The sequence below is a fragment of the Schistocerca serialis genome, chromosome 2 (genome assembly GCF_023864345.2).
Source record: "Schistocerca serialis cubense isolate TAMUIC-IGC-003099 chromosome 2, iqSchSeri2.2, whole genome shotgun sequence".
NCBI lineage: Eukaryota > Metazoa > Arthropoda > Insecta > Orthoptera > Acrididae > Schistocerca > Schistocerca serialis.
This window is the reverse complement of record NC_064639.1, coordinates 891,967,190-891,993,570: the sequence shown is the minus strand read 5'-3', so window position 1 is coordinate 891,993,570 and position 26,381 is coordinate 891,967,190. Positions and strand designations below refer to the sequence as shown.

The following is a 26,381-nucleotide window of genomic DNA, read 5'->3' as shown; positions in this document are numbered from 1 at the left end:
TATGGTGAACACTTGATTTGCTTACACATAATTCATGTGTTGCTTGCTGTATGGACTTCTTTGGGGATCTTGTAAAAGCTTTTACCACTGCACCCATCCTTCTTTCATCTGCTACTGATTTATTCCTGCCACACCATTTTTTCTTCAGATCACATACACTTCCTTCCCTCTCAAATATGTTGTGTAATTTCATTATTGTTATATGTGATGCAGTATCAGACTGTGCCCATCATCAACTCTGCACTTCTTCCATGTTTTCACATTTGCAAAAACACTTTAAAATCCACTTTCTTTGCTCAAAGGACAAGTTTCCAGCCATCTTGTTATTTACATGTAGCTGTTGGCAACTGGAAAAAATGAATGGCTACAGACACTAGTCATGAGATCACTATATAATCACAACTGGGTCAGGTTATCATTAATATCCCCTCAGTCACTGAAGTTCAAACAGTCTAAACTGCATTGAGGAACACTTGATAAGTGACACACCATCTCCTTGTCTCAACCCTGTGTTTTATGTTCAAGCTCTCTGTAACTTGGTTCCCATGCTTCACTTTTGACTTTTGAATCATGTGACACACTCAACCTAGGCTGAGCAGAGTCTTGGGTATTCCAAACTTCATTAGGCAATTCACCAGGCTCTTTCTGTGAATGTAGTCATATGCCTTTTTAAAATCCCTGAAGAGCACAAGAAGATCTTTGCCATATTCTCACATATTCTCAGAGAGATGTCTCACTACACAGATTTTGTCTAACGGCCGTTTTTTTAACCAACCTCGATATTCAACATTCACTTCTTCTGTAAATGGCTGTACTCTATCAAGTATATACAGCTGGAAAAGATATTATAACAGACATTTGGAAGAGTGATGCCTCTGCAGTTGGTGCAGTCCATTTTGTCACCTTTCTTGTCCATAGGGAAGACCACAGATGTCTTCCAATTTCCTGGGCTACATTTTGGTAATACAAGGTAAAATGAAATAAACAAAAATAAATCGTTTACATTAATTTTTATCTTCATTTCCATTTTAGCTTAGTAAGGCAGTCGTTTGAGACATCATTATTTTTAACCATCACCAATGGAATCGCTGTCTGGGATCATAGTTTCGGCTAATCAGTGACAGACGAGAAAGAGGAAATGTGTTTCTATATGTGAGGAGCAATGAACTTTATAATCTTGGTTGTCACAAATACTTGGCTGTGTCTTATGAGTGTGTTGTGAGTTAGTGTGGTGGTTAGGATGGAGTATGAGAACATAGTTGTTTTTTCTCTGAACACAGAGCAGATTTCACTTCTATATTGGCATAAGAGTGAGACAAAATTCCTATGTTTCTTGCTTCTGAACTGTGGTCTGTTTGCTGCTGTCTTATTGGCTGCATAGAACCAGCAGTTGACATGCCCACTTATGATGAGCACTGAGAATATAGCTATCCGAAACACGTAAGTACACCACTCCCATTTATCTAAACTTTTACCGTCTCCTGCAGAAATGTATATTATTGTTGAAAATCAGTTCAATTTCAACTATAAATGAATTCAGGCAAACTGCAGTTTAAACAAGGTATATGTTCATGAAATGCCAAGTATGTGGCATACATTTCAATTTCCATGGTTGGCAACAAAATGAAATTTTCTGCCTGCTCACCACTCCTCTCTCCACATTTGTCCAAATGGACAAAAAAGATGGACATAAAATATACGCCAAGAAAAACAAAAATGACAGTTCTGAAAAATATATATTTGCTAACACCATACTTAAATTTAAATGTTAGGAAATCTTTTCTGAAAGTATTTCTTTGGAGTATAGCCTTAGATTATGTGAAACAAGGATGATCAACATTCTGGCAGACAGGAGGAAACAGAAGCTTTTGAAATATGGTGTTAAAGAAGAAAACTTAAGATCAGATGGGTAGATTAGATTGAGTAACTAACAAAATGGATGCGGGGGAAGAGCTTTATGCCACCATTTGACTAAAGTAGGGGAGAGCATTGTGAGGCATCAAAATCAGAGAAAACTGAGAAAAAAGGGATTGAGATGTATAAATATAAACAGGAGGAGGGGAGGGAAAGTCGAAGTTATGAAATAGGAAAAAGAAACTTTTGTGTTTAGTATTTACACTAGGGAGAATACGAAAAGGAATGGAACAGTAAATAATAGCGGTTGAAGTATGAAAGTATTGATGCACTAGTCATTAATTCATTGGTTTGTGAGAAAATGTGGAGAGGTTTACTATCAAAAAGAAATATTCACTTTGTTAAAGTCTCATACAGGGTTACAACTGTGGGCCATACCTAGGCTCTGTTCTGAAGCTTCCTTTTGAAGGCAGTCTTCATTGGAACTATCTGTATATAGGCTCACCTCCTCTTATCACAATTGACTGAACAGATTCAATATACCACTGTGTTGCTTTTCTTTCGATAGGTACTCTGAAGTTGCTCTCTTGAGCTGCCTCAAAGTTTCTTACTCCTTCTAATTAAAACTCTGCAGAGACATCCCTGCAAATCCAGCAGGAGAAGCACTCCTGAGATGAATGGGGTAATGAGGAGATGAAATATTTTACTTAATGGCTGTGTTCAGCACAGAATGATATTTACCTTTTTCTGTGTGTTTTCATAGTTTGATAATTAAATTCTTTTCATGTTTTTTACACTAAGGGTGTTCAAAAAGTTTTGCACAGTCATCACTATTTTTTTTAATTTTTTGCAGGAGGAGAATAAAATTTTTTGTGGACATACTTGGAACATTTAGCTATACATTGAGCCGACTCAATGTTGCCTCTGTCAGCTGTAATGCATCTGGCCCAACGTTCTTTCCATGATGTAAATGCACTTTGGTAAAATTCTGGTGATTGACTTTTACACCATCGCTTGACACGGGAAATAAGGTCTTGCTCATTATCAAATATTTTACCGCACAGGTGGGCCTTCAGACGACCAAAGAAGTAAAAATCAGACGGAGCCAAGTCCGGACTGTAGGAAGGATGAGGAACAATTTTCCAACCCATTTTCCTGATTTTCTCCTGCGCCGTAACGGCTGTACGGGGCTCGGCATTGTCATCATGTAGTCTGAAAAGCTGACCCTGAAGCTGTGGTCTATGGGTCTTGATGGCACATCACAGCTTGTCCAATGACAAACAGTAATGGTCCAGTTAATTGTGAAGCCAGGTTCCAAAAAGTCAATGAAAATGACACCACACTGATCCCAGAAGAAGGAGGCCATCACATTTCAGCCTGCTGTTCGTGAAAGTCTTGGTTTCTTCATCTGAGGGGAACGCGAATGACGCCACTCCATGGATTGGGTTTTGCTCTCAAGTTCGGACAAAAACAACTATGTTTCATCCTGGGTAATGATGCCATCAAAACACTGTTTCCACTCTTCAGTAAACGTCTTCATGAGACCCTTGTGCACATTCTTCCTCATCATTTTCATTTCTCTTGTCAATAATCTACACACCCAACGTGCACAGATTTTTCTGGCCTCTAGTGACTGTACCAGTGATACCACACTACCCAATGACAAACGAGTCACTTCAGCACGCTGTCGTGTCGTCACACATCTGTCATTTTGGATGATTTGATCAATGGTCTCCTTATTCATATCACTCACTGCCGTCGATGGTCTACCACATAGTGGATTGTCCAGTAGAGAGAAATCACCTTCTTTAAACCACTGTAACCACCACTGGATACTGCTGCGATCCACTGTCCTCCCCATAAACAGGGAGCAACTTCCTGTGAATCGATGCGGCAGAGTCATCACCGATTGTAGCTGTCCAACCTGCCTTTAATTCTTCATTTGTTGATTGTCCTTGGTGTTGCCGTACTGTGTTGCTACACTGGCTGAAAAATGGGGTCCGTGGATTCCGACACTGACTACTTTAAATGATGTATCCTACAGATGCACAATTACGTTTTACAGTACTTTTATTTCACTGTTCACAACCCCACAATAATATACAGTTATATGGCCAGTGCACTTTTGTTTAACATTCGACAAGCCTCATTAATAAACTCCACATACTGCTACAATAGTTTCTTGTTGAACATCTGTGAGCAGTAAAACCTAACCACAAAGTTCACAGTTCATGAAGAATAATCAGGTGCATATGGAGCAGACACTGTCACTGTTTTTACACGTGGCCTAATTGTTTAACATTTATTACACTGTTAAGCTGAAGCATTGTTGTTGTCCTAACCAGCACAGGTTACTCGTCTGAAACTCGGCCATGGACTGACTGTCTCATGACAAAAAATCAGGCCCTTATATATCATCACAATAATCGGTACTGAAACTACACACTGTTCGAAGTTAAATTTACAGAAATTACAACTAAAACTTAAGCCATTAAGTTAAATGACTGCATCAAAAAATTGGTTCTTTTTAGCAGTTTCTTCTACTATGAGTGTTAAGACAAATTATTTGTTTAAATGATGATATTAACATATATGGTTACATACACAATATTTTAGACAAAACTGTTAATTACTTTGGAATTGATGAAGGGCTGGTTTTGCTAACATGTTTCCAACTAGAGCCAAATAGATACTTAAAGATTGCTAGCATTTTTTCTTCCAAATGTTTACAATTATTATAGAATGGAAAATCCAGGATGGAACGTAACAATACCAGAGAAGGAAAGTTGCTACTCACCATATAGCAGAAGTGCTGAGTCGCAATAGGCACAACAAAAAGTTTCCCACAATTACAGCTTTCGGCCATTAAGACCTTTTTCAACAGTAGACACACATACACACAAGCACACACACACACACACACACACACACACACACACACACACACACACGTCTGCAGTCTGAGAGAGTTGAAACCACACTGCGAGTAGCAGCAGCAGTGCATGGTGGGAGTGGCGACTGGGTGGGGGTAGGGAGGAGGATGGGGCAGAGAGGGGGAGGGATGATATGGTGGGAGTGGTGGACAGTGAAGTGTTGCAGTTTAGACAGAGGGGAGGAGAGGAGGTGTGGAGGGAGGAGGGGGTAAGTAGTGGAAAGGAGAGAAATAAAAGAAATTAAAAGACTGGGTGTGGTGGTGAAATGGGGGCTATGTAGTGCTGGAATGGGAACAGGGAGGGGGCTGGATAGGTGAGGACAGTGACTAACGGGGGTTGAGGCCAGGAGGTTTATGGGAACATAGGATGTATTGCAGGGAATGTTCCCACCTGCGCATTTCAGAAAACCTGGTGTTGCTGGGAAGGATCCATATGGCACAGGCTGTGAAGCAGTCATTGAGATGAGGGATATCATGTTTGGCAGTGTGTTCAGCAACAGGGTGGTCCACTTGTTTCTTGGACACAGTTTGTCGGTGGCCATTCATTCAGACAGACAGCTTGTTGGTTGTCATGCCTACATAGAGTGCAGGACAGTGGTTGCAGCTTAGCTTGTAAATCACATGACTGGTTTCACAGGTAGCCCTGCCTTTGAGGGGATAGGTGATTTAGTGACTGGACTGGAGTAGGTGGTGGTAGGAGGATGTATGGGACAGGTCTTGCAATTACGTCTATTACAGGGGTATGAGCCATGAGGTAAGGGACTAGGAAAAATGGCTCTGAGCACTATGGAACCTAACTTCTGAGGTCATCAGTCCCCTAGAAATTAGAACTACATAAACCTAACTAACCTAAGGACATCACACACATCCATGTCTGAGGCAGGATTTGAACCTGCGACCATAGCGGTCGCGCGGTTCCAGACTTCAGCGCCTAGAACCGCTCGGCCACACCGGCCGGCAAGGGACTAGGAGCACAGGTCGTGTAAGGATGGACGAATATATTGTGTAGGTTTGGTAGACGGCGGAATACCACGGTAGAAGGGGTGGGAAGGATAGTGGGCAGGACATTTCTCATTTCAGGGCATGACGAGAGGTAAGCGAAACCCTGGTGGAGAATGTAATTCAGTTGCTCCAGTCCCAGATGGTACTAAGGGTACTGAGTTATGAGGGGAATGATGTAGTCATCTCTCAAGTCAAGGTCAACATCTAGGAAGGTGGCTTGTTGGGTTGAGTAGGACCAGGTGAAGCAAATTGAGGAGAAGTTGTTGAGGTTCTGGAGGAATGTGAATAAGGTGTCCTCACCTTCAATCCAGATAGCAAAGATGTCATCAATGAATCTGAACCAGGTGAGGGGTTTAGGATTCTGGGTTTAAGGAAGGATTCCTCTAGACGGCTCATGAATAGATTAGCATAGGATGGTGCCATGTGGGTGCCCATAGCCGTACCGAGGATTTGTTTATAGGTAATACCTTCAAAGGAGAAGTAATTGTGGGTGAGGATGTAGTTGGTCATGCAGTCTAGGAAGGATGTTGTTGGTCTGGAATCCATAGGGCATCTGGAAAGATAGCATTCAATAGCAGTAAGGCCATGGGCATTAGGAATGTTAGTGTACAGGGAGGTGGCATCAATAGTGACGAGCAGGGCACCATGTGGTAAAGGGACAGGGACTGTGGAGAGCTGGTTGAGGAAATGGTTGGTATCTTTTATATAGGAGGATAGGTTCCGGGTAATAGGTTGAAGGTGTTGATCTACTAGAGCAGAGATTCTCTCAATGGGGGCACAGTAACCGGCCACAACGGGGCGTCCTGGGTGGTTGGGTTTATGGACTTTAGGAAGCATGTGGAAGGTGGGAGTGCAGGGAGTGGTAGGGGTAAGTAGAGAGATGGACTCTGGGGAGAGGTTCTGGGATGGGCCTAAGGATTTGAGTAGTGACTCGAGATCCTGCATTACTGGAATGGGATCACTGTGACATGGCTTGTAGGTGGATGTATCTGACAGCTGACGGAGTCCTTCTGCCACGTAATCCTTGTGGTTCAAAACAACAGTGGAGGAGCCTTTGTCTGCAGGTAGGATTATAAGGTTGGGATCAGTTTTTAGATGATGGACTGCGGTTCCTTCTGCAGATGTAAGGTTGGTTTGCATGTTGAGGGATTTGGGGAATTATGTTGAGGCAAGGTTCGAGGTTAAGAAATTCTGGAAAGTTAACAGGGGGTGGTTTGGAGGCAGTGGGGGTGGATCACGGTTGGATGGAGGAGTGAACTGAGTTAGGCAAGGTTCAGTATTGGTCTCTGGTTGAGTCTGATTGTTCGGGTTGGTGGGAAAAAAGTGTTTCCACAGTAGGGACAGGGAGATGGAGAGAAGGTCTTTAACTAGTCCTGCATTGTTGAATTTGGGAGTGGGGCAATAGGTGAGGCCTTTGGAAAGGACTGATATTTCTGTGGGACTAAGGCTTCTGGAGGAAAGGTTGATAACTGAGTCATGGGTCTGTTTAGGTTCTGGGTTCTGTGTGGTGGTGGGAGGGAGTTTTGGAGGGTGGGGTAAGTGAAGTAGGTGTACAGCTGCGTGACAGGGTTTGTCAGCTATGAGGGGTCATGGGGGAGGATTGGAGGTTGCTGTAGAAGTGGTGGACAGTGGTACTCTGAGGCAGGAGTAGGAAGTGAGTAGGATGGAGAGCTTTTTGAGGTGGTGTTGTGCAAATTGCTCAAGTTCCTGCATGGCAAGAGTTTCAATGTGTGTTGTGGGTTCCAGGAATTTAGGATTACATAGCAGGAGAATTTTGCAGATGGAGAGAAGGTACTGCAAGGAGGACTGGGATTGGTTGATATGGTTTTGCAGGACTATGTTGGTGAGGGCTAAGGTTTGGTGGAATCTGAACCGGTGGAGGTCATTGTCGGAGGGGTAGCAACCAGAGATGGGTAATTTGATGGTAAAGCCATTAGGGGGGATTTCACAGGAGCCAAGCAACAATGCAGGAACAGTATGTGGGACTGGGATCTGGCTATGGATCAGGAAACTTTTCTGTATTGATGCAGATGGAAGGAGCAAGGATCCATGGTGGTGCAAAAAATGCGAAAAATTTTGTAAGAAAGTAGAATTACAACCGAAAAATTAAGCAAAAATACAACTAAATAGGTGTGAGAAGTACGAAATGGACTAAATGAATGCACAAGAGAGGGTGGAGGGGGACCAGATGAAATGTGAGGAAGATGGCGATAGTGGAAGGCGAAAACTCACTAAAATTGGCTATGTGTTTTGCACATAGCTTTAAATTCTGAGTGGGAAGCATGAAATTCCCCCTGTTCCTAATGCTGCATTGATGTTTAAAACTGTTGTCTATGAAAAACTTAGGGTTACTGTATACAAAAATAATCAGTTCATAATTGTGCAAACAGGGGGCTTTTTATGTTCTTAAGCTTCTTAACAGTGGGTGATGGGATTCTTTTGGTTTTGCATTACACATATTTCTAACAACTGATTTTTGTAATTTTAATATTATATTCATTCTGCTTGTGTAACAACTTATAACTGACTCAAAATAGCTGTGGTAAACTATTTTTCTTGTCTCCATTAATATGACAGAATCATCATTGCTTCTTGCTTCTTTACATTAATTATAAAGTTGCAAAAAAGAATCATTAGTAATATGTCCACCGCACACAGCTGGGGGGAGGGGGAGTGGGGACATTTCTGGGACACTCATACAAGAATACAAGACAAGACATAAGGAAAACTTTATGCTCATCTCACATCGCTTAAAATTGCGTGCTCAGACTCCTCAGTATATAGCTATGAAAATTCACAACACAATCAAAGAGTGTGACATAATGAATATGAAAATAAATACTTTAAAAAGGAAGTCACGTGATTTTCTAATTGAAAGATGCAAGTACTCTGTGGAAGATTTCATGAAGGATGAAGTGATACTTTGAGCTGGATCCCTAAAACGGAATAAAAACCTACGATCGTTATAGTGGATGTAAATATTGTAAGTTTGACAAATTTTAAATAAGTAAATTCCTCACAAAGTAACGTTATGTGTGTGACAAAATTTCAAATACATGAATTGTAACCTTGACATGCCTCCTTTACATCAGACACATGTTCTAAAATTCTGTACATTATGAGATAAATAACATTTCACATTTTGACACAATGTTGCATTTGAACACATGCATTTTTATATACCTATGGGAGCATCATATGGTACATAAATATATATATTATATGTATTACATTTTTGTTTATTACACTGGGTGTGGCACCATAAGTTCCTTCTTTGACATGTGCACCATTATAGTTGTAGGGGGCAGGAGCGGTCTCATTCAACAGGCATAGTTCTGAAGTGTTGTTCTCTTCCATGACATTCGCCACCATGCGTTGGAACGATGAGGAAAGTATGCTTGCTGTTGAGGCCTACTTTTTGAATAGAACATGTGACTGCAACCCAGTGTACATTCTGATATTGCTTCAACATAGCCCTGTTAGGCCATGTCCCAAACTGGAAATCAATTGTTACATGGATCACTACATTCAGACTGACCACAAGTATGACAAACGAGGAACTGGAGTCCCTCAGAGCATCAGATCATGTGAGAACATTGAGGCAGTGAGAGCTTCCATCTTGCAATCCTCATGGCATCTTGCTATTGGACTATCCAATCATCCAGTGAGGTGAATTCTTCACGACAACCTTCATTTTGATCCATACAAGTTGGCAATTGTGCAGGAACTCTCCGAACACAACTTCAATTCTTGGAGGATGCACTGCTGCAGAACTGGACCAACACCAATCCCTGAGAATTGCATCAAAGGCCTTTGCATTCATTTAAAGTCACAGTATGGTGTGCTATCGCTAGAGCTTGGATTGTGGATTGTTGATGGGGTCACAGTGACAGTGATTGCAGGGTGGTATGTGAACATATTAGAAGAATTCTTTTTTCCACGAATTTATGAATTGCACTTGGTTCCAACAGGATGGAGCAACAATTCATGGTTCAAGGGCATCAATGGCTGTTTTGAGGGAACAATTCCCAGAATATCTCATCTTTATAAGGGGTGATCTGGAGAGACTGTTCCACTCCCTTGATTTGGTCCCTTGTCATTTTTTTCTTTTTTTTTTTGGTTTTTCGAAATCCTGCATTTCTTTTCAACTATCCAAGCACTCTGCAAGACTTGAAGGCCAACATCTGGGCACGAACTGGCAACATACCCACTGCTATGCTGGTAAGAGTAATGAAAAATCCCAGAAATTGGCTTATTCAGTGTATAGGTAATGGAGGGCATCATCTACCTGATTTGATTTTCAAAATTATGTAATACAAAACTTTAGATATGTACCTACATTATTACAAAAATTACAAAAAAACTGTTTCACAAACTAGGTTTCACTGAGCTTGAAATCAGGAAGTTATGTTGCCGCATCATATATGTGTGATATGTATATTTATCAAACAATGGAAAATCCAGGATGGAATGTAAGAATATTATGAAAAGGAAAGTCACCACTCACCATATAGTGGAGATGCTGTGTGTCATGTCCATAGTATATGCAGCGCAGAAGTTAATTACTATGCTGTTTAACAACTAGGAGCAATGTGTTACATCTTGATGCAGCTGTACTATTCTTTGGGTTTTGTTTTGCTATATTATAGACACTCCATGTATTGATTCCTTACAAGAAATTCACACGTACCTCACACTTATTTTTTCTGTCAAAGATTTTCCAAGTTTCTTTTTTTTTTTTTTTTTTTTTAATTGTTCCCTCTAGAATATTATCTGTTTATGTTAATAGAACACGTAAAGACAAAAGTTGGCCAGCAAAATAAAGCTTAAAATCAGCAAGTGATGACCCCAACATGATTTGGAGTTGTAGGGCTTCGAGAATTTCCACATAAATTCTAGAACCACTTGTCCTTCTACCATCTCGAACACATGATATTTTAAATATAAGTCGGAGAGTGGTAACGTATCTACTGCGCCACCTGTTTCTGTGTGCAGGTTGGAAGTTTGTTATGAGAAGGCTGTAAGCGTGGCGGTCAAACGACACCAACAAATGTTTGCCGCTAGTGCCACAGAAGCCGTGATGAAAGAACAAGGAGTAATTATGTAGTATTCTTTGTTGTTTTAGTGATTGTGATTATTGTTAAAGAAAAATGACCAATTGAAAATAGACTTTTAAGTACTTCACATATCGGACTCTCTAGAGGCAAGACATGTTCATAAATTACGAGTGGTTCTTAAACCAACTCGCTTATGAATGTTAATTTAATGCGTTTCTAAAGCTCGAAATGTGAGTGAAATACAAGAAGACGGAGATACTTACATGTGAAATGCAAGACTGTTATTCTGCATAATCCAATACATTGTTACTTGGTGAAAACATAAACTTTGTATATTTACTCCACACATTCTATCGTCAAAAAGCGTTAGAATGTGGCGACCAGTGAAAAGGACTTGAAAAAATGGGAATTTTGAGAGGAAATTGAAGCAGAAGATATGATGTGTTGCCACAGCAACCAGGTATAAAAAAACAAGAGGACTGTTTCGCATAATTGGATTAAGTCCAAAAATCAAATGAAAAAATTTGATAATGCAACACAGTGAAAGACGTATGAAAGTAATAACGTTAAAGGAACGGAAAGAAGACCTTGATGTATTAGACTAAGGAAGAGATACGATGAGAATAATTCAACTAAAAAGATCCGGTGTAGGAAATGTACAGCTCTCACATGCATCACGGTGCCACAGATGCAGAGACAACATCCGACACCACCAGACCAGTTGCTGCTAACCAGCAACCAATGCCACCGACACCAGATACTGTTCACCAGTGCTGATTCCACACCTGCTCACCAACGCAGCCTAAAACTCTACACTGGGTGAGCGAAAAACAATAATTATTCAAGTATAAAGTTGAAGAAACCATTCACTAGACTTTATTAGTGTAGTTATTATGCTCAGCCACCAACAGTGGCTATGAAAATTAGTAGAGAGGGACCTGATTGGTCTGTTAGTGAATCTCGTCAAAGCTCAGAGTTTACAATTAAATTCTAGATTAGATGCACAAAGTAAAGAATTAGGCTTCATGAATGCCCAAAATACTTCTTTAAAAAAGAAACTAAGTGAAGAATTAGGCTTAATGAATGCCCAAAATGCTTCTTTAAGAAAGGAAGTAAGTCTTAAAGTAGACTCAGTAAATACTCAATCAAATGATAAAATAGATGACCAGGGTGCTTCTTTGAGAAATGAAATAAGTGCAACTATAAGTGAAAAACTTAGTGCACAGAGTGCTAATTTAAGTAGAGAATTAGACACAGTTAATAATCAATTAAATAATACATTGGATGTTCAGAATAAAACTTTAGGATTGCTAAGTGCTAAGGTAGATTCACAAAGTAAAAATTTTAGTAATTTATGTGAAGGTATGGGAAATTTGAACACTGAATTTGACGCTTTAACTACTAAAGTAGAAAATCTTAAAATAGATTTGAAAGGTGAATTAACTAGTTATTTAAGCAGTCACGTAAATCAACTGTTCACTGACTTTAATCAGAGTCAGAATGATCAATTCCAGAATTTGAAAAAAAAGTTGGAGTTTGATATTGAAGATATTGAAACGTAGGTAGTGGTCCTGGGGAAGGGGGGCAGGAATGGTTTCCTGTCTTTGGGGCTGTCTTCTTTCTCTTCTTTGATCTTAACAACCAAATCTATTTTTTTCCTTTCTTACTTCTTGCTTGAGGACCTATCTATTTCGCCCTCTTTCCATGTTCATCTATTTCTATCGCAGAAGTCCTTCCTGGTTTCCGTGGTTTCCAATAACCTACAACTTATCTTCAGATACGAAGGTTGAAGAATCAGGCTGCACAAACGCACATCAGCATACACACAAAGATACACAGGTATGCAAACAATGGAACTACTGACTAGAAACCTGTCAAAAGGTGAGAACCATTGAGTGTTGTAGGGGGAAGGTATGTGTACATCGGGAAATATGCACACATTGTTGTTTATTGTGACTGAGTAAGGAAAGAGAACATAAGCCAGAGAGGAATCGATTGTGATAATTATTAAGGAATATAATTATTAAGGAATGTCAGTTTAACAAATATTCTGATGATTTGTAGGATAGTGGGACTCTTATAACCTAAGTAAACATATTATATATTGAAGAGTGAATAGAGACATAGTATATACCAAGTAAGTTGAAAAGTAGAGGAGGACTCCAGGGACTAAATGAAGTATCAAGAAGTGAGAGTGAGGTGTAAAATAGATTTTTATTTTTACCAGGAAAAATTTAATTATAGTATACATAAAGATGTATACTAGGGCAATGAACCATGAGGCCTACTCACAAAAGACAAGGGGGTGTACCCGGCCTTTGCTAAGGATATAGGGCACATGTACCTACATAGAGATAGGACGACCAGTGGCCTGATGAATAGGGATGTTTTATGATGGGGCGTACCTACCAGAACAGGAGGAGGAAGTGCACTCATAGGGTCAACCAACATGTAAGGTATAGGTACTGATCCTAGGGCTAAAGGACAGTATTGAGACAGAAGTCACACATTTTATAGGAATTATTCTGGTAAGTTTGAATTCTATATACACTAGCATTATTAAGTGTTATGAGTGTCGGAAAGAATACTTTCATTTGCCCAAAGTTCCTCCAGACTAAAAACTACTGTGAATAATGAAACTAGTACGTGCTAAAGAAAAAATAGTACAAAAAATTAGAATAAAGGATGAAATAATCAAGTGTCTATGACACCAGGAGTTTACAATTGGAAATCAGAAATGTTGTCCACATGATTCCTAGATATAAAAGAACTGACTCCAACAATAGGTGAAATGCTCAAGTTGTTAATATCAAAGTAGAATGAAAAAAAGAAGAGCTAAGTATTAAACAAAAGGTTGTTCTCGATTATTAAAAGAAATAGAATGTGTACTGGTTAAAATGTGAATTAGTATTATATGAGATATTAACATACATGATGATTATGTGTAAAATATCACGTGTTCGAGCTGAGGTGAGGGATATGTAGCTCTTCGAGAATTTCTGCATAAATTCTAGAACCACTCATCCCTCTACCATCACAAATACATGATATTTTAAAAATATGTGGGACAGTGAAAACGTATCTACTGTGCCACCTGTTTCTACATGCAGGTTGGAAGTTTGTTATGAGAAGCCTGTAAGCATGGCGGTCAAACGATGCTAGCCACAGAAGCCGTGAAGAAAGGACAAGGAGTAATTATGTAGTATTCTTTGCTGTTTTTGTGACTATGCTTATTGTTCAAGAAAAATGAACAATTGAATATAGACTTTAAAGTACTTCATGTATTGGACTCTCTAAAGGCAAGACGGGTTCATAAATTATGTGGTTGTTAAACCAATTTTATTGCAGATGTATTTTATTGAGTCTTACATGAGACGAATCGGTTGACTTGAAAACATTCGAATATTAATGTGAAAAATGGTGAATATGTTATACGTGGAAGTTGAAATATACCAAGACTGAACTAAAAGTATTCTTAAAGTACTAAATTATTTCAAAAGTAGAGAGAGAGTCTTATAAATTCCTGTAACCAGAATTATGCTTCGGAGAAGAAGGTTTTGGAGATTGACGGAGCCGGCAATCCAGAGTAGAAGATTGGCTGTCCAGATCAAGCAAGTCAACTGATGTGAGAGAAGTGTGAATCGTGCAATCCAACTTCACATTGCTTCAGGTTGTCTAAAGTGTTATAGAGTGGAAAACAAGCACACAACAACCTTACTCTTTTGATGATGTAGTGAGATGTCAGAAGAACCAAAGGTTTCTTATGTGGTCGCCCACCTACCTGCATTCTAGTCTCATAACCACATCCTATGATTTGTGCAGGTAGGGGAAAACCAGTTACAATGGAGTTACTACTGACATGGCAAAATTTGTGCTTGTGGTGCCTGATTGACTCGCCACAGTGAAAGCAGAATTTAACAGCCATGTTGCGCAAAGGCATTATCAGACCATCCAGCAGTCCACGGTCCTCTGTTCTGCACCTTGTGCCTAAGAAGAATGGGGCTTGGTACCCTTGTGGAGATTAGCACACACTAAATGCAGGAACAGTACCTGATAGGTAATCCATGCCATTGCTGAGAAATTACTACCACGCAACCATCTTTTGCATCGTCAAATGCACTAAAGCACATACGCAAATACCAGTGGCCAAGATGGGCATTCCAAACAGGAGTAAATTCCAAAAACAGCTATGTAGCATCTTTTGTATGTTCATGACATTCAGGCGGCGGAACACGGCACAGACTTGGCAGACGTTTGTAGATTTTTATCCTCCAAAGCCTTCCACTCTGCTTTGTGTATCTAGATGATGTGATAGTGTTCCTGGCTGACAAGAAGCAACACTGCCAACACCTGACAGATATATTTAATCGCTTGGAACATTATGACATTGTTCTCAACACAACCAAGTGGGCTTTCAGACTGTCACAAGATCTCTTCAGCTGGTTCCCTGCCTCTGACAAAAAAAGTAGATGGAATAATGAGCACACTTAAGGCCTCTTAAATCAAACAATTATGCAGATTCTTAGGTGTGTTACATTTTTATTGCCGTCATTTCCCGCACACTGCAGAACTGTAGGAGCCACTTACGGCAGTGTTCACAGGACCAAAGATGAAAAGCTTGTCTGATAAAATGGACACAGGAAATGACCACCGTCTTTTACATGTCAAACAGAATATGGCTAGAGTAATATTGCTAGCACACCCAAAACTTGATGCGCTTTGAGCTTTGGTTACTGACGCGAATCGAACAACTACTGTCGTCGTACTTCAACAACACGTAGAAGGTGCCTGGCAGCCACTAGCGTTCTTTTCAAGAAAGCTACCACTATCACAAATGAAATTGAGTATTTACAACCGTGAGTTGTTGGCAGTGTATAGAGCCGTTAAGTACCCCCCCCCCCCCACCCCCCCACCCCCACCCCCACCCCGAGATCATGGCTCGCATGTTTACTATATTTACTGATCATAAGCCCTTGACCCACACACTCAAATGGAACAGCACAAATTGCTCTCCATGTCGGTTCAACCAGCTCAAGTTCATGGCACAGTTCTGCACAGATTTCAACACTTATCTGGCATAGACAATAATAACATAGCAGACTGCCTTTCATATGCCAGCAGCATGACAAACCATACAGATTTTACAGCATTAACGGAGGCACAGCAAACTGATGATGAACTTCCCACTCTCACAGAAGGTACCAGTTCATCACTCCAGTTGCAATTGGTGACATCCCCAGGACAGAGGTGAAACTATACTGCAACATCTTCAAAGGCGAACTTGTCCACTCCTCCCCCCAGCATTCCGCAGGCAAGCATTTGATCATATTCACAATTTATGTCACACAGGTGTACGACCTACCTTCCGTCTCCTGTCTAAAGAGCTTGTCTGGCCAAAATTTGAGAAATACTGTTGGCAATGGGCAAAAGCCTGTCTTCAGTGTCTGTGAAGCAAAATATCCTCCCACAACCACGCATCTTGTAACTTCCCAGACAAGACAGCGTGTTTCACCCATGTACACTTGGATATTATGTGTTTGCTGCCATGCTCAAATGGCAACAGATATTCATTCACAATGATTGATCGGTATACACATTGACCAGAAGCAGTTCCCCTGGATAATATTATGGCCAAGAGTTTAGCCTCTGCATTCACCTCTATGTGGTTAGTGTGGTTTGGTTAGCCGCAGAATATCAACACTGAATGGGGAGACAATTCAAGTTTGAACTCTTCAATCAACTCATCAAGATCTAAAACTATAACCTTCACAAGACCATGAGCTGCCACCCAGCCACTAAAAGGACACTGGAGCACTGGCACCTTTTGTTGAAAGTGGCAATAACATGTCATGATATGTCTTGGACAACCTCCTTGCCATTAGTTTTGTTGGTCATGAGGAAACTGTACAAACCAGATTGATTTCTCAGCCACTGAGCTGGCATACCGAGAAAGATTGTGCCTCCCCAGCGAATTCCTTGGTACAGATACGCTCAATATCAATCAGGACGAACTGGAATTCTTGCACCATCTTCACAAACACATCACACAAGCTCATATGTCACAAGCTTCTCGACATGGCATGCCTTATTGTTACACACACAATGATTTGAAAACATACGCGATTGTCATGCTACGCATGGAAGGAGTGAAGCCACCATTACAGCCATCTTACACTGGTCCACATTGAATATCTCAGGGACAGCTCTTGCCTCCAGTACCCACAACCAGTTTTTTGCCGCAAGCACAACCACAACTACCAGCACAGATGAATTGCTCTGGATGCAGACTACTCTTTCCCACATGCTTCCACAACAAAGACACTCTGCTTCCACCAAGGGGGCTGATTTAGTGACTACTTCAGCATGTCTGCTATCACCACAGCCTGGGCTTTCACACCACATGCGGGTAAGATTATGTTCTGTGGTGTGTGCATAGTATGTGCAGCACGGAAGTTAATTACTTTGGTTTCCAACCACTAGGAGCACTGTGTGTATCTTTGTGCAGCTGTGCTGTTCTTTGATGTTTGTTTTGTTATATTATAGATACTCCATGTATTGATTCCTTATGAGACATTCAGACAGTGAATCATTTCTGCATCCACTAAAATTTTTCCCTCCAGGCAAAAGTCAGCCAGCTAAGTTGAGCCTCAAACTGACAGGCTCACAACGTGACCCCTTTATTATTGCACATATATTTATATACCACATCACATTCTAGCATATGTATAAAAGCAATCTCATATTTGAATGCAACATCGTGTCGAAATTTCAAAGTAATTGGTGAAGAACTTTCAGAAATATATGATTTTCAACAACTGAAAATTTACATTTTAATTGATGCAGATTTATCCATCTGCATGCAATACAAATTGTGCAGTTGTTGTCAACAAATAAATATATACATACAGACACATAAATATATAGAATTACAAACACATAAATAGATGCATACAATATTCGCTTTACTATGGTATTTGTTTGTACGCTGTATTTCACTATTCTACTGAATATATTGCAAAATGCCTCTTAATCACAGCAGTTAATCGTTAGCATAAATGTCAACAAAATTGTCATATCACTTCAGATAATCCTTGACAGTATAAAAGGACTACCTGGAATGATATGTAAATTTTGTTGACATTTATGCTAATGATTAACTGCTGTGATTAAGAGGCATTATACAACACATTCAATAGAATAGTAAAAAGTTATGTACAAACTTAATAACACAGTGAAGCAGATGCTACTATCCACATGCTAGTCTATCCTGTGAAACTTCATTTCTCTACCCTCCATAACTTACAACCACTGAAACCTGTAATTAAGCTCTGGTCTTCCTCTATCATTTTTACCCAACATATACTCTACTAGCAAACTGAAAATTCCTTGACACCTCAAATAAAACACTTTATACATCCTTCTACTTTTTTCTTTCTTTTACATGACATTTATAACTGGCATTATCTCTTTCCTCACTCCCCGTGCTTCCATTCTTCCATAACATTTTTACCTCCTTGCTTTATACTGTATAGCTTTATGATTGGTTGGTTGGTTGTTTTGGGGAAGGAGACCAGACAGCGTGGTCATCGGTCTCATCGGATTAGGGAAGGATGGGGAAGGAAGTCGGCCGTGCCCTTTCAGAGGAACCATCCCGGCATTTGGCTGGAGTGATTTAGGGAAATCACGGAAAACCTAAATCAGGATGGCCGGACGCGGGATTGAACCGTCGTCCTCCCGAATGCGAGTCCAGTGTCTAACCACTGCGCAACCTCGCTCGGTCTAGCTTCATGAGACTGATTTCCAGAATCTCTAGCTGGAAATTATTCTGAAATGATTTCCTTTAATGTCACAAAGATGAAAAACATTGCCATTTTGCAAACATATTACTACAACCTATTGCAGATAAACTTTCTTGTCATATGGGGAACTTGTGCAGTATGAAAAATTATGGTGAAGTTAATGGGTTTACAGAAATTACATCAAATTCGCCATAACTCTGCTTCAAAGAAAGTACTGATATTGCTAACCTTGCTACAAGTTCAGGTTGGTTTCCATTAGATAAAATATCCAACAGGTCAGCAGAAGAAACAAAATAAAAGCGTGGAAATGCCAGTCTCTTAGTTTCCAGATATTCAGCCAAAGCTTTTTCACATAGTGTAAGTTGTTCCTGAAGAACCTCCAGCCTTTCAAACAAGTGAGGACAGTTTGTGGCTTGAACAACATTTGGCATCTTTGACATAACTTCTAACATTTCCTGAAAAAGAAAACAGACAATCTAAACACATTTCCAACTGAAAATAGTATTTTTTTAATAGGCAGCATAATGATCAGATAACAAATTAATTTCCAGCTGAGGAGCACAGTATTTTATACAGTGATATTTTATACTGAATAATGAAGAACGGAAATCTATTGCATAAAAATGAACATTTGTTTTTTGTTTGTCTTCTGCACATTCCTATATCATTTATCTGATTAAGATGAAACTTTGGTTTGCTGTAGTGCGAATACCTGCAAAAGTTTTTGTAATGATATGGAACAAGTACCACCCATGGGCTAGGAGTGAAAAATGGGGTGTGACATAAAAGCATAATTCAGGAAGGTCTGGAGCAAGCACACTCAAGGTTTGTATGTGCACAGTTCACAGCCACAGTTCATAGTAATCGACAGGAAGTCATCGAGTAAAGCAGAAGCAATTTCTGGTGTTCCCCAAGATAGTGTTATAGGCCCTCTGCTGTTCCTTACCTATATATATGATTTAGGAGACAATCTGAGCAGGCATCTTAGATTATTTTCAGATGAAGCTGTAGTTTATCATCTAGTAAAGTCATCAGAAAATTGATATAAATGCAAAATGATTTTGAAAAGATGCCTGAATGATGTGAAAATTGGTAATTAACCCTAAACAATGAAACGTGTGAGCTCATCCACATGAATGCTAAAAGGATCTGTTAAACGTCAGTTACATGATAAATCAGTCAACTCAAAAGGCCGTTAATTCAACTAAATACCTAGGAATTACGAACAACTTAAATTGGAAAGAACACACAGAAAATGTTGTGTAGAACGCAAACCAATAATGCGTTTTATTGGCAGAACAATTAAAAAATGTAACAGTTCTACTAAAGAGACTGCCTACACTACACTTGCTAGTCTTTATTTGGAGTACTGCTGCATGATTTGAGATCCTACCAGATAGGATTATGCAGTACATCAAGGAAGTTCAAAGAAGAGCAGCACATTTTATATTATCATGAAATAGGGGAGGGAGTGTCACTGACGTGATACAGGATTTGGAGTGGACATCATTAAAGCAAAGGTATTTCTCATTTTGGCAGAATCTTCTCATGAAATTTCAATCCCCAACTTTCTCCTCTGAATGCAAAACTGCTCGAGATTTAAATAATAGAGAATTATTATGAAGGTGGTTTCATGAACCCTCTGCCAGGCACTTAAGTATGATTTGCAGAGTATCCATGCAGTTGTAGATCAGATGTACATTACTTTTTATGTGCATAATTATTTATATAAAAATATTGTGTATGGGAACCACTCCTAAGGCTAGGGATGAAAAGATATGATACGTAAAAGTATATTATTACCACTGATACTAGGGATCGCTAGACTTATTGGTGATGGCCAATGGAGTTTAATTCGTACAGTTGGGGGTAGGAGACGGAGGAAACACGGTGCTAGATCAGCATATCTACATAACACCTGAAGGAACTTCTAGCAAAACTGGCAAATGTATCACTTGCTATCTGGAACAATTTACTATGACTGTGTCACAAACAGCTGTCCTATCAATGAAGGTGTAGGTGAAAAGACATGACATAAAAGCATAACTCAGGAATGCTTGAAGGAATTCAATCAAATTTTTCATCTACATTCACACATTAGTTGTATAAAAATGCTACGGGAGTAAGATACCCCTATTATTTTAGGGATGGGTGATGATGAGGAAGGTATTTTTTCCTGTGATAAGTTAACTTGCAATACTTCAGAAATATGAAGCACTATCTGTCTCTTATTTGCGTTGTTCAGTTCATCAACCACTTTAAGAGAATGAGCACTGCAACGAGCCAATAATTTTGCCAGCGTGTTTTGGGGCCAAAGATCATGTCACATGGTGCAATTTCACAGATACATTTAACGTCCTCTCTAGAGACGCATGGAGTAAAACAGTGATAAATCAGACAGCTGCCAGTGACAGTCCTTCTTCTTGAAACAACAATCAGTTACTGGCAGAATTACAAGTTTTCTCAGAATTCAGGAGAAACTGCAGGGCTATGGATATTGATGAAATACATTTACAAATATGTTTGAAAAGTGCTAAATTTATGTGAATTATAAAAATATGTGTAAAATATATGTGACATATGTATATACAGGTGAAGCTGCAGGCAGAAAGCTAGTTTGTTTATAAAAATCCAAGTAAATGAATTGCTTGTGTCAGTACTTGTCACACAACATTAAATTTCAATATCATTGATTTTAATATGGTGATGAAAAGTCCTTGGTGGTGTATACATAATGGAAGTAGTAAAGGTGACAACTCATCAAATTTGACAATAGATACATTAACAGGACTGAACATTGCAAGCTTCCAGACGAATCCTTCTTCAGAAAAATCCTTGAGTTTTATAAACTGTAGAACTGTGACACTTAGCAAATGTACACTTGAAATTCTCTGAAACTACTGCTACATCAGGAACAATTCTCTGATAATTCCAAGAATTCTGAAGTAAAGGCAAGGCAACAACTTTGTTTTTTTATTTTCATGGGTCACACCACTCAAAATTTAATGTTTCTTTTAGAAAAAAATCAGTAATGAAACTGTTAATACTTTTGTGGAAACTTTTTGATGTGTTGCCTAATCTACATATACACACATACCCTGTTAGCCACTGTGTGGTGCACGGCAGAGGGTACCATGTACCACTACTAGTCATTTCCTTTCCTGTTCCACTCACAAGTAAAGCGAGGGGAGAAACTGTCTAAAAGCCTACACATGAGCCCTAATTTCTCACATCTGATCTTTTTGCTCCTTAAGTAAAATGTATGTTGGTGGCAGTGGAATTATTCAGCAGTCAGTCTCAAATGCTGGTTCACCGAGTTTCTGCAATAGTGGCTCATGAAAAGAGTGTTGTGTTCCCTTTGAGTTTACGAAGCACCTCCATAATACTTGCATGCTGATTGAACCTGCTGGTAACAAGTCTAGCAGCACACCTCAGAATTGCTATATCTTCCTTTAATCCAAACTGGTGGGGATCCCAAACACACGAACAGCACTCAAGAATGGGTTGCTCTAGCATTCTATACACTGCCCCCTTTATGAATGAGGTACACTTTTCAAAATTTCTCCCAATAAAAAAAAGTAGAGCATTCGCCTTCCCTTCAACAGCCTGATATGCTTATTTCTTATGGCTTTGCAACATTACACCTAGGTATTTAATTGGTGTGACTGTGTCAAGCATCACCTTACTAATGCTGTATTCGGATGTTACAGGATTGGTTTTCCTACTCACCTGCATTACTCTACATTTTTCTTCATTCACAACAAGCTAACATTCATCACACCAACTACAAATTCTGTCTAAGTCATCTTGTATCCTCTTACAGTTAATCAATGACAACACCATCCCGTACACCACAGCATTGTCAGCAAACAGCCACAAATTGTTGCTTGCCCTTTCTGTCACATTGTTTTGTGTACGGAGAATAAGAGCAGTCCTATGATGCTTCCCTGGAGCACTCCTGACGAATCCCTTGTCTCTCTATCAATAGACTGAGGCAATGGGTGACATTTAGTGTCAGGGCCGGGAATTGAATCTATGTCTACTGCTTACTAGGCAGGTGTGTTAACCACTAAGCTCCTCAGCACAGCAATTCACACAACTGCACAGATTACCTTGGCATGCCTCCCTCCTCAATCCAAATTTCCCCTTACGCACAGACAGAATTGCTGAGGCTCCCCATGTTCTGGAATGACACCTCACCATCAAATGAAAATGGAGGATCCAGTCCTGAAGCCCAGGAGCAGGTATCTCCACAAATAAAATGACACAGTTTCAGAGACTTTACTGGTCTCATATAGATATGATTTTATAGACTGAAGCGATAAGTGAAAATTTGTACCAAGGACAGGGATCGAATACGGGACTCCTGCTTACTATGCAGGTGTATTAGCTACTAAGATCACAAAAATGTGAGGGGGAATTTAAAGTAGACTGGGGCAGTAGTGAGAATTTGGATTGAGGGGGGAGGTGTGCCATGATAATCTGTGCAAATGTAAGGGGGAATTTAGGGTAGACTGGGGTGGCAGTGACAATTTGGATCGAGGAGGGAGGTGTGCCAGGGTAATGCGTGCAGTTGTGTGAACCACTGTGCTAAGCTGTCTTGGTGACTGACAAGCCTGCCTAGTGAGCAGGAGACCTGGGTTTGATTCCTGTCCTTGATACATTTTTCACTTACCGCTTCACTCTAGAAAATCATATCTGTATGAGACCAGTAAACTCTCTGAAACTGTGTCATCTGTTTGTATAACTACCTGCTTCTGGGTTTCAGGCTGGATCCTTCATTTGCATTCGATGGTTAGGCACTATTCCAGAACAAGGGGAGCTTCAACAGTTCTGTACATATGTAAGGGGGAATTTAAAGTAGACTTGGGCACCAGTGAGAATTTGGATTGAGGAGGGTCATATGCCAGAGTAATGTGTGCAGTTGTGTGAACTGCTGTGCCACGGTGACTTAGCGGCTACTGCACCTGCCTAGTGAACAGGAGACCTGGGTTTGATTCCTGGCCTTGGTATAAATTTTCACCCGTCGCTTCAGTCTATATACATAAAATCATTTCTGTATGAGACCAGTACGTCTCTGAAACTGTCATTTGATTTGTATAAACCTTTTTCTTTGATGAACACTTGCCATTGAGGGCAACATAATGGGATTGATTACTTAAAAAGTCTTCAAGCCAATCATATACCTGGGGAGTTAAAGCATATGCTCGAACCTTCAACAATAGTCTGCAGTGGAACACCATGTCAAACACGTTCCAAAAATCTAAGAAGAAGGAGTCTGCTTGTTGTCCCCCATCCACGGTTTGTCGGATACCATACGAGAAGAGGTTGAGCTGATCTTCACACAAACAATGCTTTCTACATCTGTGCTAGTTTGTGGACAGAAGCTTCTCTGTCTCAAGAAAAATTTATTATATTTGAATGTGTTCAAGAATTCTGCAGCAATTCAATGTTAAGGATGTTGATCTGTTATTATGTGGGTCTATTCTTTTCCCTTTCTTATACACAGGAGTCACCTGCACTTTTTTCAAGTTTCTTGGGACTTTGTGCTGGTTGAGGGATTCATGCTAAATGCTAGTTAAGTAACTGACCAAGGTTGCAGACTACTCTCTGTAAAACTGGATTGGATTTCCATCTGGACTGGGTGATTTATTTGTTTACACCTCTTTCAATTGTTTCTCTATGTCATGGATGCCTATTTCTATGTCTTCCATGTGTCTGTGTCACAGTCAAATGACAGTATGTTTGTACAGTCGTCTTGTATGAATGATTTTATAAATGTGATATTTAAAACTTCAGCTTTTCTTTAGCTGTATTTTGTTGCCACCCCAGACTGGTCAACGAGTGACTGGGTAGAAGTTTTTGGCCTGCTTAGTGATTTTAAGTATAACCAGGATTTTCTCAGGTTCTCAGCAAAATCTTTCACTAAGGTGAGGAAGTTGTATGTTTTACACACTGATCTTCTTTGAGTGCAAAACTTTCTACTTATTTTTGCCTGCCAATCGAGGTGCATTCTTTTTTAAGTAGACAGTGCAACAATCTTTGTTTCCTTCAAACTTTCTGAATTTGATTACTAAAACAATGATAGTCCTTTCCATCCGTAATCCACTCTCTTGGCACATCCATCTCCAGAGCAAGATTTACAATATGTTTGCCAATAATTCTTCTATGTCTGTCATAATAGAGCTAAATGATGTCCACTCATTGTCTAAGTAGGATGCTAACAACTGAATATCAGTTTTTTCTTTTATGAAATAACACTATTCTCAAGTTCCTTGAACAAAATTTGTATGATTGTTTCTGGAACTCTTCCAGAACTCACTGCTAAAAGAAGAGGGAAAATTTGTCATAATTAACACAATTCTATCAGCAGAAGATATTTTGCCTATGCTGAAGTAGTAATGACAACCTTCCTTGTGAAAATGCCGTGGACATATTCATATGAACTATCAGGATTTTGCACAGAGTATCATTAATAAATATGCAGTTCTGCATGATGGTAAGACTAATAGGACCAAAGACTATGAACAGAAGATATGTGGCTTATGGATTTGAAGCCCTACAGAAAACTTATAATGGAAAAGTGTTCCTTCAACTGGCTCGTGGTGTGTTTCAAAAATATGATTTGATTGATTTATGAAAATGTAATGATGCTCATATAGAAAGAGAAGTGTAATCAACACCTTGCAAAATCCTAAGATTACCTGATATTGGGTATTTAAATATTGTCCTAGCCTTCAATGCATAAAGGAAAACAAAAGGTAAATGATCTGAACTCATCCAATGGTTAACATAAATGATTTGTTACTCAGTGCATAGTCTTCTGCATTGGTGGTGTGGCAGCCATTGGACCTGGGGACAGCCAAGCCATTCCCCTTGTCATCCGGAAACACTTTTTCTACAGGGGGAATCATACAACAGGTTATCCCAGTGGAGAGCGTAGAGCAGTGGTCATCAAACTTTTTTGCTTGAGAACCAGTACTGAGATCATGGAGTAGCACTTTGGGCAGCATATGTATCGATGAGATTATTAATTAGAAACACACATAAATTATTATGTTATTTATTTTTTGCCTTTAGTCTGTGGTTAACACTCTATATATGGGTATCAGGTAGGTCTTGTTTTGGATGGAGATAAGCTTGAGCTGAGTTCTGTCTGGAGAGATACTGATCCATACTAAGCTGAATGTTAAAGTGTGGAAACGAAATTAATGGGGTGAATGGAGAGTTACGCCAATGCTGTCTAAGGAAATATTTGGATGCTACAATTGAAAGGCCACTGCTGGTGAGGCTAAATTTCTCTAACTAGTCATAAAGGTCCGAAATCAATGGTACAAGTATGATAAGGAGATGTCATTTCAGTAGACAAGCCTACAGTAAATGATGAATAACAATTTCCATATCAGGACATGCCTTGCACTGAGTTTAGTCCACTGGCTATAATTAAATAATTAATATGACTCCACTCTCGCCCCCCCCCCCCCCCCTGCCCCACCCCATGAACACCAAGAAAAGGAACACTCATTTATTTAGAGATTTGAAATTGGCTCAATTACTGTAAGAGTAGAGTTTGTAAGACATTTTAGCTTGGTAAGTTAGTTAGCAGTCCCAAGTACTGATCCTTAAAAGTCAGCATCATTCAGAACAGTTCCAGAGGACTTTGTCTGTATCATATTGCTGCCACCCTCAGCAATCCCAAAGATGTGACACTGTAATTGCCTGACAAACTGTTGTATT

The 26,381-nt window shown here is 39.7% G+C and overlaps 1 protein-coding gene across 1 annotated transcript in view; it reads right to left on the bottom strand.

Moving 5' to 3' along the window:
* LOC126458230 (dynein beta chain, ciliary-like) overlaps positions 1-26,381 on the bottom strand; it is a 477,648-nt gene that overhangs the window by 246,144 nt on the left and 205,123 nt on the right. The window contains exon 15 of the mRNA XM_050095128.1: positions 18,873-19,099. Within this exon, the coding sequence (XP_049951085.1) occupies positions 18,873-19,099 (227 nt within the window). The remainder of the gene's footprint in view (positions 1-18,872; positions 19,100-26,381) is intronic.